Source organism: Kogia breviceps, chromosome 1 (genome assembly GCF_026419965.1).
Source record: "Kogia breviceps isolate mKogBre1 chromosome 1, mKogBre1 haplotype 1, whole genome shotgun sequence".
Lineage (NCBI taxonomy): Eukaryota > Metazoa > Chordata > Mammalia > Artiodactyla > Physeteridae > Kogia > Kogia breviceps.
This window is the reverse complement of record NC_081310.1, coordinates 134,267,858-134,284,961: the sequence shown is the minus strand read 5'-3', so window position 1 is coordinate 134,284,961 and position 17,104 is coordinate 134,267,858. Positions and strand designations below refer to the sequence as shown.

The window sequence follows — 17,104 nt, the reverse complement described above, 5'->3', positions numbered from 1 at the left end:
GACAACCCTCAGAATGGGAGAAAATATTTGCAAACAAATCAACAGACAAAGGATTAATCTTCAAAATATATAGACAGCTCATGCAGCTCAATATTAAAAAAACAAACAAGCCAATCAGAAAATGGGCAGAAGACCTAAATAGACATTTCTTCAAAGAAGACATACAGATGGCCAAGAGGCATGTGAAAAGCTCCTGAACATCACTAACTATTAGAGAAATGCAAGTCAAAACTACAATGAGATATCACCTCACACCTGTTAGAATGGGCATTATCAGAAAATCTACAAACAATAAATGCTGGAGAGAGTGTGGAGAAAAGGGAACCCGCTTGCAGTGTTGGTGGGAATGTAAATTGATACTATGGAGAACAGTATAGAGGTTCATTAAAAAACTAAAAATAGAACTACCGTGTGACCCAGCAATCCCACTACGGGGCATATACCCAGAGATAACCATAATTCAAAAAGACACATGCACCCCAATGTTCATTGCAGCACTGTTTACAATAGCTGGATCATGGGAGCAACCTAAATGCCCATCAACAGACGAATGGATAAAGAAGATGTGGTACATATATATAATGGAATATTACTCAGCCATAAAAAGGAACAAAACTAGGTCGTTTGTAGAGACGTGGATGGACCTACAGTCTGTCATACAGAGTAGTAAGTCAGAAAGAGAAAAACAAATATCATATATTAACGTATATATGTGGAATCTTAAAAAATGGTACAGATGAACCAGTTTGCAAGGCAGAAATAGAGACACAGATGTAGAGAACAAACATACGGACACCGAGGGAGGAAGCAGGGATGGGGGTGGGGGTGGTGGGATGAATTGGGAGATTGGGATTGACATGTATACACTAATATGTATAAAATAGATAACTAATAAGAACCTGATGTATAAAAAAATACATAAAAAATAAAATGGTGAAATAGGTAATACGAAAATAAGAAATAGGGGAAAAAATTTTATTGTGATGTGAGCTCTTAGGATTTACTCTCTCTTTAGATTTATTTATTATTTATTTATTTTTTGGCTGCATCACGTGTCAGTTGCAGCACGCAGGATCTTTGTTGAGGCATGTGGGATCTTTTGTTGCAGTGCATGGGCTTCTCTCATTGTGGTGTGTGGGGTTTTCTGTCTCTAGTTGTGGCGCACAGGGTCCAGAGCACGTGGGGTCTGTAGTTGTGGCATGTGGAGTTGAGAACGCCTCAGCTCTGCGTTGTGCAGCTCGCAGGCTCTCTAATTGAGGCTCGCAGGCTCTCTAATTGAGGCACACAAGCTCAGTAGTTGTGTCACGGGCTTAGTTGCCCTGTGGTATGTGGGATCTTAGTTCCCTGACCAGGGATCAAACCTGTGTGCCCTTCATCGTAAGGCAGATTCTTTACCACTGGACCACCAGGGAAGTCCCAGGATTCACTCTCCTAACAACTTTCATGTATAACATCCAGTAGTGCAAATTATATTTATCATGTTTTACATTACATAAATGGAAGTTTGTACCTTTGACTACCTTCATCCAATTCCCCCTCGCCTATGTTGTTTTTGGGTTTTGTATTCCAGTTTGTTTTTTTCTTTCAAACTTTTCTGTAGTATTAAAATAAATGAGAGTAAAAAATTATCCATAGTATGGAAGGAGCACATAGTCATACAGGATAAACAGAAGAACAGCAGTAATTTTCTAGATTTCTTAATTATTTTAACAGATTATAGCAGATTCTGGAAAATAACTTATCAGCAGCAGGACCTTTTCCATTTTTAATAAAACCATAAAAAAGATAAGGTTCCACATCATATTTAAACTGCTAAAAATCATCTGGAGAATAGCTGCTGACATAGAAGTCAGATGACATTGAGACATTTGGCAGGCTTTCTCTTCTTGTTGGTGTTATAAAATCCACAGTGGACAGCCTGGATTTGAAAAGAAGAGTGGCATCTTTGGAATCTCCACTAGAATCTGCTGAAGTTAAAATAGACCTGATGCCTTCTAAGTGACAGAAAATAGAATATGTCTGCGCATGGCAAAAGTGAGACACGCAGAAAACCCATTTGGTTTGGTTTAAAGAAATAGATCCAGGCTTGAGATTCCAAGTTCCAGAGCTGAAGTGTCCTCTAGTTTTTTCTTTTTCTTTGTGTAACTTTCAAGCAAATTCTGCTTTGGAAAAAACTTAAGTAATATGTGAATTATGAGATTGTTAAAGAAGGAGGAAGACTTGAATCCAGTCAGATTTTCGGCCTAAAATATATGACTGTTGAGTTAAAAGTAAACAGTATACTTTCAGTGTTCTTCCAAAGAACATAGTTTATGTCTATGCATGAATGTTTTAAAAGTTCTGCATGATTGAGACATGTAAAAAAATGTTCTTAAAAATGTTAGATTTACTATTTAAGAAAGTTAAAAAAAATGCTGCCCCACTGAGAGCCAATGAGGCAACACATGGAGCATTTTAAAAATATTTAATCGCCCAGTTATGTGGAAAGCTTTCGTTTAGGCACTTCTCAGGTTAATGATGAGTCCTTAAGGGGCTTAAGCTGCATATTTCACGTTTATAGTATCATAAGTTTAATTAATTTAGGGTTGGATTTTAGAAACATAAGAATTTTAACAGTGCTCTTAAAACAAGTTAAAGTCATAGAACAGGCAAAATAACCCAGGGGAAATACATGAGAGGCTTTAAAATAGGGATTTTTCATGTGTTGAGAATGGTCAGTCTATAATAACAAGTTTTATTTAGTTTATGTGAGCAAATAATTAAGTTTACAATGTGTTCAATGCTGTACTGAGAACTGTAGGAACCATCAGAAAAAAAGAAAAAATGAAAGAAAAAGGAAAGAGAATAAAAGAGAAAGTTCATCCACTCAAGTTGTTTCGGTCCAGCTGGACAGACAGGTTGCATATTCAGGCAGTAATTAAATAAAGATTCAGAGAGTGTATTAAATGGTATGTCCTTCTCTTTGGCATAATAATATGAATAGCTAACATTTATCCAGTGCTTACTTTACATATACAGTCATCCGTACTCCCCATGAATACCAAAATCCGTGGATGCTCAAGTCCCTTATATAAAATGTTGTAGTATTTGCATATAACCTGTGCACATCCTCCCATATACTTTAAATCATCTCTAGATTACTTATAATACCTAGTACAATGTAAATATTATGTAAATAGTTGCAAATAACAATGTAAGTGCTATGTAGTAGTTCTTGGCACACAGCACATGCAAGCTTTGCTTTTTGGAATATTCTGGATTTTTTTTTCCCCCCATCTGTGGTTGGTTGGCTCCTCTGATGTGGAACCTGTAGTTATGGAGGGCCAACTGTATTAACTTGTTTAATCCTCACACAACCCTGTGTGGTAGATTTTATTCCGATTTTACAGTTGAGAACACTGAGGAATGGAGAAGATAAGAAACTTACCCAAGGTTACACAACTAAATAGTAGCAGTCAGACTTTGAATCTAAGCTGTCTGGCTCCAGAACCCATGGTTTTAACATCTTTTCTGTACTGCGTTACATAGAAGCAACAAAGTAGGTAGTTTTTGAAGGAGAATGCATGCAGGGGTCAGATAGTACTTGAGCTGCATGTTATAAAACAGTATGTGTTCCTGGGTAGCATGGGGCAAGGGAACAGAAGGAGAGAAATTTGTATGTTGGAGAAGATTCAAGAGAAACCGAAAACTTGAGTAAAGAATACATTTGGCAGGGCTTTCCTGGTGGCACAGTAGTTAAGAATCCACCTGCCAATGCAGGGGACACAGGTTCGAGCCCTGGTCTGGGAAGATCCCACATGCCTTGGAGCAACTAAGCCCGTGCGCCACAACTACTGAGCCTGTGCTCTAGAGCCCACAAGGCACAACTACTGAGCCTGTGTGCCACAGCTACTGAAGCCCACGTGCCTAGAGCCTGTGCTCCGCAACAGGAGAAGCCACTGCAGTGAGAAGCCCACACACCACAACGAAGAGTAGCCCCCGCTTACTGCAACTAGGGAAAACCCGCGCACAGCAACAAAGACCCAACGTGGCCAAAACTTAAATTTTAAAAAAAATTAAAATTTTAAGTATTGTAAATTTTAAAACTGCACAAAAGCAGTTAAATATTGCTCAATATTCTTTCTTTATACTTTTTATTGGCTTATCTAAAAAACAGATGTATTATTTCTCTTCAGAATTATTAAACTGTCATTCCAGGAATCATAACAATTACTGAAATGAGAGATATGGTCTGTGGTTTATGAAGTTGGGTTTAATGAGTAAGACTTTCCAGTTCCTCTGAGCCACTTTTCTTTGTTAGGTTAAAAAAAAATAAAATACAACCATGGTAGCTGATCTGGATGACATTGGATGGCTGGATACTGTTGAGTGAAGTAAAACAGACTTTTAACAGCTCCTGGGTAATGTCTGAAAGGTAAAGTGACATAAGATAAATGTCTGTGTTCTACTCCGAAAATAGCAAAAGGCATATGGAACCAAGATTTAACTTAGTTAACTTGTAACTTAATCCCACTTTAAACGTGCTTTGCAATAATGAAGGTTGTACTGTGATATTTTGTTTTTGCAGAATTAATACCAATGATGGAAAGTAATTAAGATAAAGGTTTGAAAGTTATGAATGCTGATTTAGTTTTGTAAATAATTGATTCCTCAGAGTTTGTGTATGTATTTTCAAAGGTCATATATGCACTGAAAAGAGAATACTGGGAATTTTTCTGGATACCTGAGTGCCCCAAAATGCCAGTTTTATAGCTGTTTATAAGTGTAAAACGATTATGTTGTTTTGTTCTCAAGTTTGATGAAAAACTTTAAATTCCTAAAAGAACTTTTATTTTTGAAAATAGAATGATTTAATCTCAGATTTTGTTCAGTTAATAGTTATTTAGTAGTAGGATTTTGAACTGACAAGTTAGGTATTTTAAAAGGATTGATGTAAACTTCATTTGAAAACAATTATAACTTAAATTTGGAAGATAAATGGTTAAGATGTCAACTATGGTCCCACCAAATATAAAGTAGAAGAAAATATGCTACGCGTATGGTTATTTTTGATACTTAATAGGAATGAACCTTGTCTCAATTCGCTCTTCTGCTTGGCTTAGAGATTGGAATACAAATGGCAAAACTTTTGAGTTTCAACTAAATTAATGGTTTGGATTTTTTTAAACTTTACACTTCCTGTAGAGCATCACAAAAGGTCTGTTTTCTGGTACTTGCGGGTTGTAAACAGGATTTGGAACATTTATGCTAAAGGTAATGAACTTTATTTGGGGGAAAAATGATGGAATAGAAATTTGGATTAATGAAAGCCAAAGAGATTTCCGATTTCTTTTCAAAGAAGATTAAGTATCTGACAAATTTAGCAGATTGAAAATCAAAATCAAAATCTGTATATAGGGGCTTCCCTGGTGGCGCAGTGGTTGAGAGTCCGCCTGCTGATGCAGGGGACATGGGTTTGTGCCCCGGTCCAGGGAAGATCTCACATGCCGCGGAGCGGCTGGGCCCGTGAGCCATGGCCACTGAGGCTGCGCATCCGGAGCCTGTGCTCCACAACGGGAGAGGCCACAACAGTAAGAGGCCTGCGTACTGCAAAAAAAAAAAAAAATCTGTATATATTTTGTTCTTTGCTTTTTTCATACTTGTGATAGAATTTGAAGAGTATCAGTTGCTTGCTACAATGTAGTCACATCTATAAGCGAGTACTGAACTTGTTTGAAAATGTAATTTTTAAAAAACTTTATTTTATATTGGAGCATAGTTGATTAATAACATTGTGATAGTTAAAAAACTATAAACAGAAAAGTGATTCAGTTATATATATATATGTATCTATTCTTTTTCAAATTCTTTTCCCATTTAGGTTGTTATATAATATTGAGCAGAGTTCCCTGTGCCAATAAGTAGGTACTTGTTGGTTATCCATTTTAACTATAGCAGTGTGTACATGTCAATCCCAAACTCCCTAACTATCCCTTCCCCCCACCCTTCCTCCCTGGAAACCATATGTTCCTTCTCTGTGAGTCTGTTTCTGTTTTGTAAATAAGTTCATTTGTATCATTTCTTTTTAGATTCCACATATAAGCCATATCATTAAGATATTTCTCTTTCTCTGAGTTACTTCACTTAGTATGATAGTCTCTAGGTCCATCCATGTTGCTGCAAATGGCATTATTTCATTCTTTTTTATGGCTGAATAAGATTCTGTTGTATATGTGTACCACATCTTCTTTATCCATTCCTCTGTTGATAGATATTTAGGTTGCTTCCATGTCTTGGCTATTGTAAACATTGTTACAATGAACATTAGGGTGCCTGTATCCTTTCAGACCATGTTTTTCTCCATATATATGCCCAGGAATGGATTGCAAGATCATATGGTAACTCTATTTTTAGTTTTTTAAGGAACCTCCATACTGTTCTCCATAATGGCTGTACCAATGAAAATGTAATGTTAACAGATTCCTGATGATAGTATGTAAAGATATTGACATCGACATTCAGAATGCTTTGTATTGGTAATAGGTAGCCTGTCTTGGTATGGTCATATTAGCCATTTACAAATGCCTTTAAACTTTTTCAACCCTTTAAATCATTGGGGAGGAATTCCCTGGTGGTCCAGTGGTTAGGATGCTGTGCCCTCACTGCCAGGGGCCCAGTTTCAATCCCTGTTTGGGGAACTGAGACCCACAAGCCGCCACAGTGTGGCCAAAAAATAAATAAATAAAAATAAAATCATTGGGGCAGTTATATTTGATCCTCAAGTAAGCAGAATAAACATCAGGGATCTAAACCAGATCATTTTGGGCCTTTCAGTGTTTTAAAGTAGACCTTAAAGACCGAGGATATCTTCCTGAATTATTTTAATTGGTCAGTTTATCACAAGTGACTGTCCAGACAACATTTTATGCGAATAATTCATTTAATTTGAATGAACCTACCAGTTATCCCGATTTGGGCAAGGCCACTTGCAACTTAAATTGCTCTGTTTCAAACTATCTGTGGTATATGCTGATAGCTGGTAGATAATCCAACTCCAGTTATTATATACCAGTTTAAGTTATTATTTACTCAAAAGCTTTTAAAATCTGAAATAGTGGGCTTCCCTGGTGGCACAGTGGTTGGGGGTCCACCTGCCGATGCAGGGGGTGTGGGTTCATGCCCTGGTCCAGGAGGGTCCTACGTGCCGCGGAGCGGCTGGGCACGTGGGCCGTGGCCGCTGAGCCTGCGTGTCCGGAGCCTGTGCTCCACAACGGGAGAGGCCGCAGCAGTGAGAGGCCCGCATACCGCAAAAAAAAAAAATCTGAAATAGTTTAATATCTTTTAAAAATAAACATGTCTCCTTTATAGTACTTTCTCCTCTGCTTGGCAGTGTTCAGAATCAATTTGAAGCACTTTGAGAGTCTTGTCAGATTATATCCCATTGATTTGTATTGTTTTCCTTTTAGATTCCAGAATTCTAAATACAGACTGATATTTAAACAAAAAAAGAAAAAGAAAAACCAACCATAGAATATGAAATATGGCAATGACAAGGAATGTCAATTTCTGAACTTTTCACCTTTTCTTTTAAGATAAAGATACAGATATCACCATGAAGGGGAATATGGATGACTTTGGCCTGAGAGACACCTTGAGTGTCACATCAACCGATTCTTTTGCTTCAGCCGCAGAGGTAGGACATGTATGTTCCTAATGAGGATTTCTTATTCTTTTTAGATGGAGAATACAGTTTTGCCATTGTGCTGTAATTCAGTTCAGTAGCCATTTATTTAGTATCAACTCTGTAGATAGATACAGAGATACAAAGATGATAAGATACCAGGATACAAAGATGAATATACCATGAATATAAGTTCCCACAGGAGCTTAGAGTCTCTTTAGAGAGGTGGACATGTAAACACAAACTTTAGATAAGCACTTTCATACACTGTGGATTATGGGTGAGGTGTGTAAGTGTCTCAATGGAAAGCAATTAACCTTATATCAAGAGTCTTAAACATATTCAGATTCTTTAGCTGAGAGATCATACCTCTAGATATTTTTTCCAAGGAAATGATCGGATTCAAAGATTTATATATAAAAATATTCACTGTAGCATTTTTAATAATAAAAAACTGAAAACAGTCTAATGCCAAATTATGAAATATCCATAATTTGAAGTATTATATTGCCATAAACATGTTTCAAATAATTTTTAATGACATGGGAACATACGTTAAGTGAAAAGAGTAGTATGTAGGTTTTATAGAGAGAGTATGCTTGTAATTTTGTAATAAAGAAAAACATGTATGTGGTATATTATGTGAGTATTTAGGCTGAGGAAAAGACGACTAGATATAAATACACTAATGTGTAAGGAGTGGTGATCACTGAATTACAGATTTATGGGTAATTTGTTTTCCACTGAGATTTAAATTTTTTATCCAAAGAGAAGATTGCAAAGTGGTCATCTTTTTCTACTTGAAACAGCTTTAAAAAATCACATATGGCCAATTTTGTCTTAGAATTATTTCATTTTTATGGTAGATTTTGGATACTAATGCTGTCCTTTTTCATATCGATAGTATCACACATCTGTAATTGATGTGTGAATTCAAGCTCTAGTGTGAAAAGCTTTAGGTGTTCCAACACCCTGTACCCTAAACCTTGATTCTGCCTTTTTTAAAGCTGTACTGACCATAATCTTTCATCATGTCAAGATTTTTCTGTATATGTATATTTTAGCTATTGCTTACAGTATCATCTCCTGAATTGTTCATCTTTTTCCTTATATTTTTATACTTGTACATTTGCAACACACAGAACATATCTACTTGTTTTATGAAGAAGCTATTTCCTCTTCTTTTTACTTTTCTATATAGACAGGATTATCTTTCTGTTTTTTCTAGCTTTATTGAGATATAGTTGACATATAACTTTGTGTAAGTTTAAGCTGTATGAAGTGATGATTTGATACACATATATTGTGGAATAATGAACACAGTAAGGTTAGTTAACACCTCCAGCACCTCACATGATTACCTTTTTTCCTTTGTGGTGGGAACATTTAAGATCTACTCTCTTAGCAACTTTCAAGCATATAATGTAGTATTGTTAACTGGGGTCACCACGCTGTACATTAGATCCTCAGAACTTATTCATCTTCTGACTGGACATTTGTACCCTTCGACCAGCATCTCCCCATTTTTCCCACCCCCAGTTCCTGGCACTCACCATTCTAAATCTCTGTTTCTATGGGTTTGGCTTTTTTAGATCCCACATGTATGTGATACCATACGGTACAGTTGACCCTGGAACTGCATAGGTTTGAACTGTGTAGGTGCATTTATATGTGGATTTTTTTCAGTAAATACATAGTACATTACCTGCAGTTGGTTGAATCCGAGGATGTGAAACTGCGAATACTAAGGGCCAACAATAGGACTTGAGCATCTGAGGATTTTGGTGTCCGAGGCAGGTCCTGGAACCAGTCCTTTGAGGAAACCAGGGGACGACTATTTTCAACCACATGGGGGTCAGCGCCCCTAACCACCACATTGTTGAAGGGTGTCTGACTTCACGTAACATAATGCCTTCAAGGCCCTGCCCCATACATATTGTTGCAAATGGCAGGATTTCTTTCTCATGGATGAATAATATTCCATTGAATATATATAAATATATGGATACCACATCTTCTCTATCCATTCATCCATTGATGGACAGTTGACTTGTTTCCATTTCTTGGCTATTGTGAATAGTGCTACAATGAACATGGGAATGCAGATATCTCAAGATAGTGATTTCATTTTTTTTTTGATATATACCCAAAAAGAAGTAGGATTGCTGAATTATATACATATATTTTTTTTTAATTTTTAAATTTTATTTATTTAATTTTATTTTTGGCTGCATTGGGTCTTTGTTGCTTCATGCAGGCTTTTCTGTGGTTGTAGTGAGTGGGGGCTACTCTTTGTTGTGGTGCTTGGGCTTCTCATTGCAGTGGCTTCTCTTGTTGCAGAGCACAGGCTCTAGGCACACGGGCTTTAGTAGTTGTGGCATGAAGACTCAGTAGTTGTGGCTCGTGGGCTCTAGAGCGCAGGCTCAGTAGTTGTGGTGCACAGGCTTAGTTGCTCCACAGCATGTGGTATCTTCCCGGACCAGGGCTCAAACCCGTGTCACCTGCATTGGCAGGTGGATTCTTAACCACTATGCCACCAGGAAAGCCCTGAATTATATTTTTTGGTATATACCCAGAAAAGAAGTAGGATTGCTGAATTATATTTTCAGTTTTTTCAGGAACATCCATATTGTTTTCCATAGTAGCTGTACCAGTTTATATTTCTACCAACCATGCACCAGGGTTTCGTTTTCTCCGCATCCTCCCCAACATTTGTTATCTCTTGTCTTTTTGCTGATAGCTATTCTGTTTGAGGTGATATTTCATTATAGTTTTGATTTGCATTTCCCTAATGATTAGTGATGTTTAACACCTTTTAATGTACCTGTTGGCCATTTGTATCTTCTTTGGAAAAATGTCTATTCAGGCCCTCTGAATATTAACCCCTAATCAGATAGATGGTTTGCAAATATTTTTTCCCATTCTGTAGGTTGCCTTTTCATTTTGTCGATTGTTTCTTTTTCTATACAGAAGGTTTTTAGTTTAATTCAGTCCCACTTGTTCATTTTTGCCTTGTTGCTTGTGCTTTGGGTGTCATATCCAAAAAATTGTTGTCAAGACAAATGTCAAGGAGCTTTTTCTCCCTATGTTTTTTTTTTAGGAGTTTTATGGTTTCAGGTCTTATGTTTATGTCTTTAATTCATTTTGAGTTAATTTTTGTGAGTGGTGTAAAATAGGGTTCCAATGTCTTTCTGCATGTGGTTATCCAGTTTCCCCACTGAATATTCTTGGCCCCTTTGTCAAATATTGGTTGACTTTATATGCAAGGGTTATTTCTGGGCTCTTGGTTCTGTTCCATTGGTCTATGTCTATTTTTGTACTAGTATGATACTGTGTGATTACTTCAACTTTGTATTATTGTATGAAATCAGGAAGTAAAATACCTCCAGTTTTGTTCTTTCTTAGGATTGCTCTGGCTCGTTGGGGTCTTTTGTGGTTCCACACAAATTTTAGGATTTTTTTTTCTGTTTCTGTGGAAAATTCCATTGGAATTTTGATAGGGATTGCAGTGAATCTCTAATGGCTCTAGGTAGTATGGACATTTTAACAATATTAATTCCTCTGATCCATGAACATGAGTATCTTTTCATTTATTCGTGTCTTCTTCAGTTTCATCATCAAAATCTTATAGTTTTCACTCTAAAGATTTTTCATTTCCTCAGTTAAATTTATTCCTAAATATTTTACTCTTTTTGATGCTATTGTAAATGGGACTTTTCTTAATTTCTCTTTTTGATAGTTTGTTTTAGGGCATAGAAATGGAACTGATTTTTGTATCCTGCAACTTTACTGAATTTGTTTATTAGTTCTAATAGTTTTTTGGTGGAGTCTTTAGGATTTTTCTGTGTATAAGATCATATCATGTACAAACAGAGGCAATTTTACTTCTTTCTGATTTGAATGTCTTTTTTGTGTGTCTCTTGCCTAATTGCTCTGGCTAGAACTTAACAGTGCTATGTTAAATAGAATTGGTGAGAGTGGGCACCCTTGTCTTGTTCCTCATCTTAGAGAAAGAGTTTTCAGTCTTTCACTGTTGAATATTATGTTATCTGTGGGCTTGTCATATGTGGCCTTTATTATGTTGAGGTACATTCCTTCTATGCCAATTTGTTGAGAATTTTTATCATAAAAGGATGTTTTATTTTGTCAAATGCTTTTTATCTTTCTTGCTGTAGACACTTATGTCCTAAATGGTTTGTAAAGGGAATTGCAAGTCACTTTGCATTTTTTCCACTGTGAAGAACAATATGCCTTTAGAGCAAATTGCTCTAAAGTTTCTTTATAATATGCAACCTTAAAAAATATTTTGCCAAGTATTCATTGTACTCACTTTAAATTGGTGGTTTAAGTTACAAAGCTTTGATAAATTTTAAAAAATCTTATGGAAAACAAAATGCATGAATACCACAAGAAGGGCTCACTATCTGAGAAACCTCCTAGGAATGCTTCTAGGGTATAAATGTATGATCTCAGAATGTGAATGTTCCAAGATAAATTGTGTACTAAGAAATGTTTGTTAAATTATTTTTAATAGCATTTACTATATGCCAAGCACTTAAGAAAAACTACTTAATGAAGAAAGTTATTAAGAAGATAAGACCAGTACTCCTTATGAAGTTAAACAGTTTGTGATCATTTGAAAGCTTTATTCAGAATTATCAGAAAGAGTTTTCACCTATTTAGATGAAAACAAGTGCTGGCATAGGCTTTTCTCTAAGGTTGGTCAGTCATTTGTGAAAGTGATTAACCAAATTTTCCTGTATAAGCTTTGCCAAACATTGGTTTGGAACCAGAGCCTTTTTTCTCTGAAAAGTCTTTTTTTTTAAATAATAGCTTTATTGAGATATAATTCACATACTATAAAATTCACTGGTTTAAAGTATACAATTCAGTGTTTTTTAGTATATTCAGAGGTGTGCAAACTTTCTAATTCTAGAACATTTTTATCACCCCCTAAAGAAGCTCCTCCCTATTGGTCATCGCTCCCTTTTCTCTCCCTTTTCTCTGCCTAATCGCCCTTGGCACTTACTCTTGTACCTTCAGTTTCTGTGAATTTGCCTATCCTGGACATTTCATACAAGTAGAATCACACAATATATGATCTTTTGTGTTTGATGTTCTTTCACTTAGCTTAATTTTCAAGTTCTGAAAAGTCTTTTTAATGTTAGGGTACACTGCATTGAGTACTCTCCTAACTCTCCTATCTGTTAAAGAGATTGAGATTTGATAGGGAGAAACTAATATTACAGAGAGAGCGTTTTTTAACTGTAAACTTAGTTTTTCTTAGAATTTCTTAGCACACACCACTCTGCACTGTGTGCATGTTTAATATCTAATTTTAGGGTGCTCTTTAAAGAGAAAAAATTTATTTCTTATAATTCAGATACCTATACTCATAGTCTAAAAGGAAGCTTGGAAAGCTTTTGCTGTACCTCTCTGACTTGACGGTACTTGTTTATAGCAATCCAGAATTATCTTACTTCCTCTGGGGTCAATTTGTCTCTTATCTTGGGCTTTCATTCTTGTGCCAATGGTTTTCCTTTTAAATTTGAAAGCTTAGCTGGTGACTGGACTGATTTCCTTAGGTAGATTGTGGAGGTTTAGAGCATTGTTTTCTGTTTGTTTCTTCCTTGAATAGGTGAACAAACAGGAAGGATAACTGGGCTCAGTTGACTTCTTTGAGGTTGCTGATTGGCAGGCTTTTCTTTAGGATGAATGGTCTGTAAAGAGCCTAATAGTCAGGGCATACCTGGATGCAGAATGAAGAGGACCTTACTCTGAGGGACCCATCACTCACCCTAGCAGACTTACTTTCCCCAGGTAGTTCAAGTAATTTTTGTTTGTTTTTTGGCTGTGCCGCACAGCTTTTGAGATCTTAGTTCCCTGACCAGAGATTGAACCCAGGCCCTTGGCAGTGAAAGCATGGAGTCCTAAGCACTGGACCACCTTATTTTTTTTTAATAAGTTTATTTATTTTATTTTTTTTACTTTTGGCTGCGTTGGGTCTCCGTTGCTACGCGAGGGCTTTCTCTAGTTGCGGCAAGCGGGGGCTACTCTTTGTTGCGGTGCGCAGGCTTCTCATTGCTGTGGCTTCTCTTGTTGCAGAGCACAGGCTCTAGGCGTGTGGGCTTCAGTAGTTGTGGCACTTGGACTCAGTAATTGTAGTTCGCAGGCTCTAGAGCACAGGCTTAGTAGTTGTGGCGTGTGGGCTTAGTTGCTCCGCAGCATGTGGGATCTTCCCAGACCAGAGCTTGAACCCATGTCCCCTGCGTTGGCAGGCAGGTTCTTAACTACTGCGCCCCCAGGGAAGCCCCTGTTCAAGTAATTTTTAAAGAGAAATGTTCTCTGGTTGCAAATTCTTTTTTTCTGGGGCAGAGAGTAGAATAAGATATAGGACAACTACAGTTGTTTGGACAGATTTTCATTTAAACTACAATTTTCAATCCTTCTTCTTCAGTCCTGCCCTCATACCTGCTCACTGTGAGCCTGGTTCTCTTTGAGGCTCTGCTTAGCAAATGTCTCCTCTTTGACTGTATCCCTTCTTGAACTTATTCTGGACTATGGCTTCCTCATCTCTTTCATTTGTCCACACACTTCCATTTGCTTTCCAGTGTTTGGAAATCTGTGTGTCTTCCTTTTGCTCTTAGTATTATTTCCACTGTTATATTAGTTATCTGTTGCTATGCAATAAATTACCCACAACTTATTGTCCTAAAACCAATAGAATTCAGGTGTGGGCTGGGGGCTGGTACCAAGGCTGTAGGTCCTGTCCTGGGTCTCAGAAATGTGTGCTAAAGGGTGGGACCACATGCCCCAGTTTGAGAGTTAATTGCCAGAGTCCTCAATTTCCTAGGGATTAAATCAAGTAGAGGGCATGTGTGTTTGTGTTAATCTAGATTAGAGCCTTCTAAGTCCTGGGGGTTCCACACTTGGAGTTTAATAGAGGCACAAGCATTTTAGGAGTCACGTTCTTAAAATCCAAGTCTTATGGGGTGGTTTTCTGGAGCTCTTGGGCCTTAGGGTTAGTCCTGTGAGAACTAAATTCTAGCGCTAATCCAAGGAGCCCATCGTTTTGCTATTTAATTGTGAAGCCGCATATATTAGATAAGGAGTGACTCCTGGACTGAGCATTCCTACCAAAGGCAGCAGATACCATCTTTCAAAATAAAAAGAGGGTCCTGCTTGGAGAAACTGTCGAGGAGAAGCTCCCACAATAAAAGAACATTGGCCTGGGCTTCAAGTCACCCGGAAGGCCATTGAGGGCACCTACATTGACAAGAAATGTCCCTTTACTAGTAATGTCTCCATCTGAGGGCAGATCCTATCTGGTGTGGTGACCAAGATGAAGATGCAGAGGACTATTGTTATCTGCTGAGACTACCTCCACTACATCAAAAAATACATAAGAATATGTCCATGGACCTGTCCCCCTGCTTCAGGGGCATCCAGATTGGTGACATTGTCACCAAGTGGGGGAGCCTGGCCCCTGATCAAGACAGCGAGTTCAGCATGCTCAAGGTCACCAAGGTTGCCAGCACAAAGAAGTGATTCCAGAAATTCTGAGACTGGACGCCTGCCCACTCCCCCACTTATTTCCCATACAGTAATAAGAACAATAGTAAATATTTGTTATCTCATTGTTCTGAGGGTCAAGAATTTGGAAATGGTTCTGGCTTGAGGTCTTTTGTGAAGTTGTAGTCAAGTATGTTGGCTGGGGCTACAGTCATCTGAAGGTTAATTGGAGCTGGAGAATCTGCCCCAATATCACTTACATGAATGGAATGTTGGTGCTCCCTGTTGATAGAAAACCTAAGTTTTTACGGTTTTATGGACTTTTCAATAAGACTGCTGGAGCCTGTTCACAACGTGGCACCTGACTTCCCCAAGAGAGAGTGAGACAGAAGCAGTGACTGTTATGATCTAGCCTCGGAAATCACACTCCATTATTTCTATATGTTATTGGTTACACAGGTCAGCCCTCTTCAACATGGGATGAGGTATGAAGTACCAGGAAGAAAGAATCATTATGAGGGCCATTTTAGAACGTAGTTATTGTGGGTTTATTTCCTTTTTATTTCTTTTCTATTAGTGACATAGGAGATACAATCAGCCCGCTTTCTTTAACTGTAAGTCCTATTTGTAATTTTATGTGATTATTTTGAAAGGAAAATGTAAATGTAAAAAATAGTCCATATTAAAATTGAACTTAGCCTATGTTATGCCCCAGCTTATAATAGTTTTGGAACTTTGGACATTTCTTTTATGGTTGTTCAGAGGCTTTTAAAAATATTAAGGCTTTTAAAAATACTACTTCACATTCAGCAAAGTCATTGCTTGTCAAAGAAGATAAGACCTAGTCCCTCTTGCATCTCATGGAGGGCAAGGGGGAAGTAATTTGGGATGTTAAATAATTTAGAAATAAAGGACATTTCAAGTTTCAGCCAGCAAAGAAAAAGAACTCCTTTTCATGGTAAATTGCATGTTATGCAGGGATTAAACTGTGTTTCTGACTGCTTCTGAAGTAACAGCTCTAGTAAAATGTTAATCTTTTTCTGAAACCTTTAAAAAAGTTTTTGGGAATTTTGTCAAAAAAATTCTAACGGGCTTCCCTGGTGGCGCAGTGGTTGAGAGTCCGCCTGCTGCTGCAGGGGATACGTGTTCGTGCCCTGGTCCGGGAGGATCCCACATGCCGCGGAGCGGCTAGGCCCGTGAGCCATGGCCGCTGAGCCTGCGTGTCTGGAGCCTGTGCCCCGCAACGGGAGAGGCCACAGCAGTGAGTGGTCTGCGTACCACAAAAAAAAAAAAAAAAAAATTCTTCCTATAAGATACATGCTAAAATGAGAATTTAAGCCATCATCTTAGTGATTTGCTTTTTGCTTTAAAAAATTTAAGACTTTTTTTTTTTTTAAGATTTAATTTTATTTTTACTTTTTAGGCTGCATTGGGTCTTGATGCTGTGCGCGGGCTTTCTTTAGTTGTGGCGAGCGGGGCTACTTTTCGTCGTGGTGTGCAGGCTTCTCGTTGTGGTGGCTTCTCTTGTTGTGGAGCATGGGCTCTAGGCGTGCAGGCTTCAGTAGTTGCAGCTCGTGGGCTCAGTAGTTGTGGCTCGTGGGCTCCAGAGCGCAGGCTCATTAGTTGTGGCGCACGGACTTAGTTGCTCCGAGGCATGTGGGATCTTCCTGGACCAGGGCTCGAACCCGTGTCCCCTGCATTGGCAGGAGGATTCTTATCCGCTGCGCCACCAGGGAAGTCCTTAAGACATTATTTAAATTAATGTTTCTGAGTTCTCATTGTCTCTTATGAAGAATTGATGATAATGTTAACCAGTGTCAAATCTTCAGTATGATGTATTTTCACAGCTGCAGGCTTATTTTAAGAGACTTAAACGATCACCTCAGCCAAACCAACAAATAAACAAGATAGACTAAAAAATCAAGACTTGAT

At 37.8% G+C, this 17,104-nt stretch overlaps 1 protein-coding gene across 7 annotated transcripts in view; it reads left to right on the top strand.

Annotated features, from left to right (window-relative positions):
• Nucleotides 1-17,104, top strand: part of MIGA1 (mitoguardin 1) — a 94,007-nt gene that overhangs the window by 57,302 nt on the left and 19,601 nt on the right. For all 7 annotated transcript variants that reach the window (XM_059075340.2, XM_067044436.1, XM_067044390.1 and 4 more), the window contains exon 8: nucleotides 7,572-7,672. In XM_059075340.2, the coding sequence (XP_058931323.1) occupies nucleotides 7,572-7,672 (101 nt within the window). The remainder of the gene's footprint in view (nucleotides 1-7,571; nucleotides 7,673-17,104) is intronic.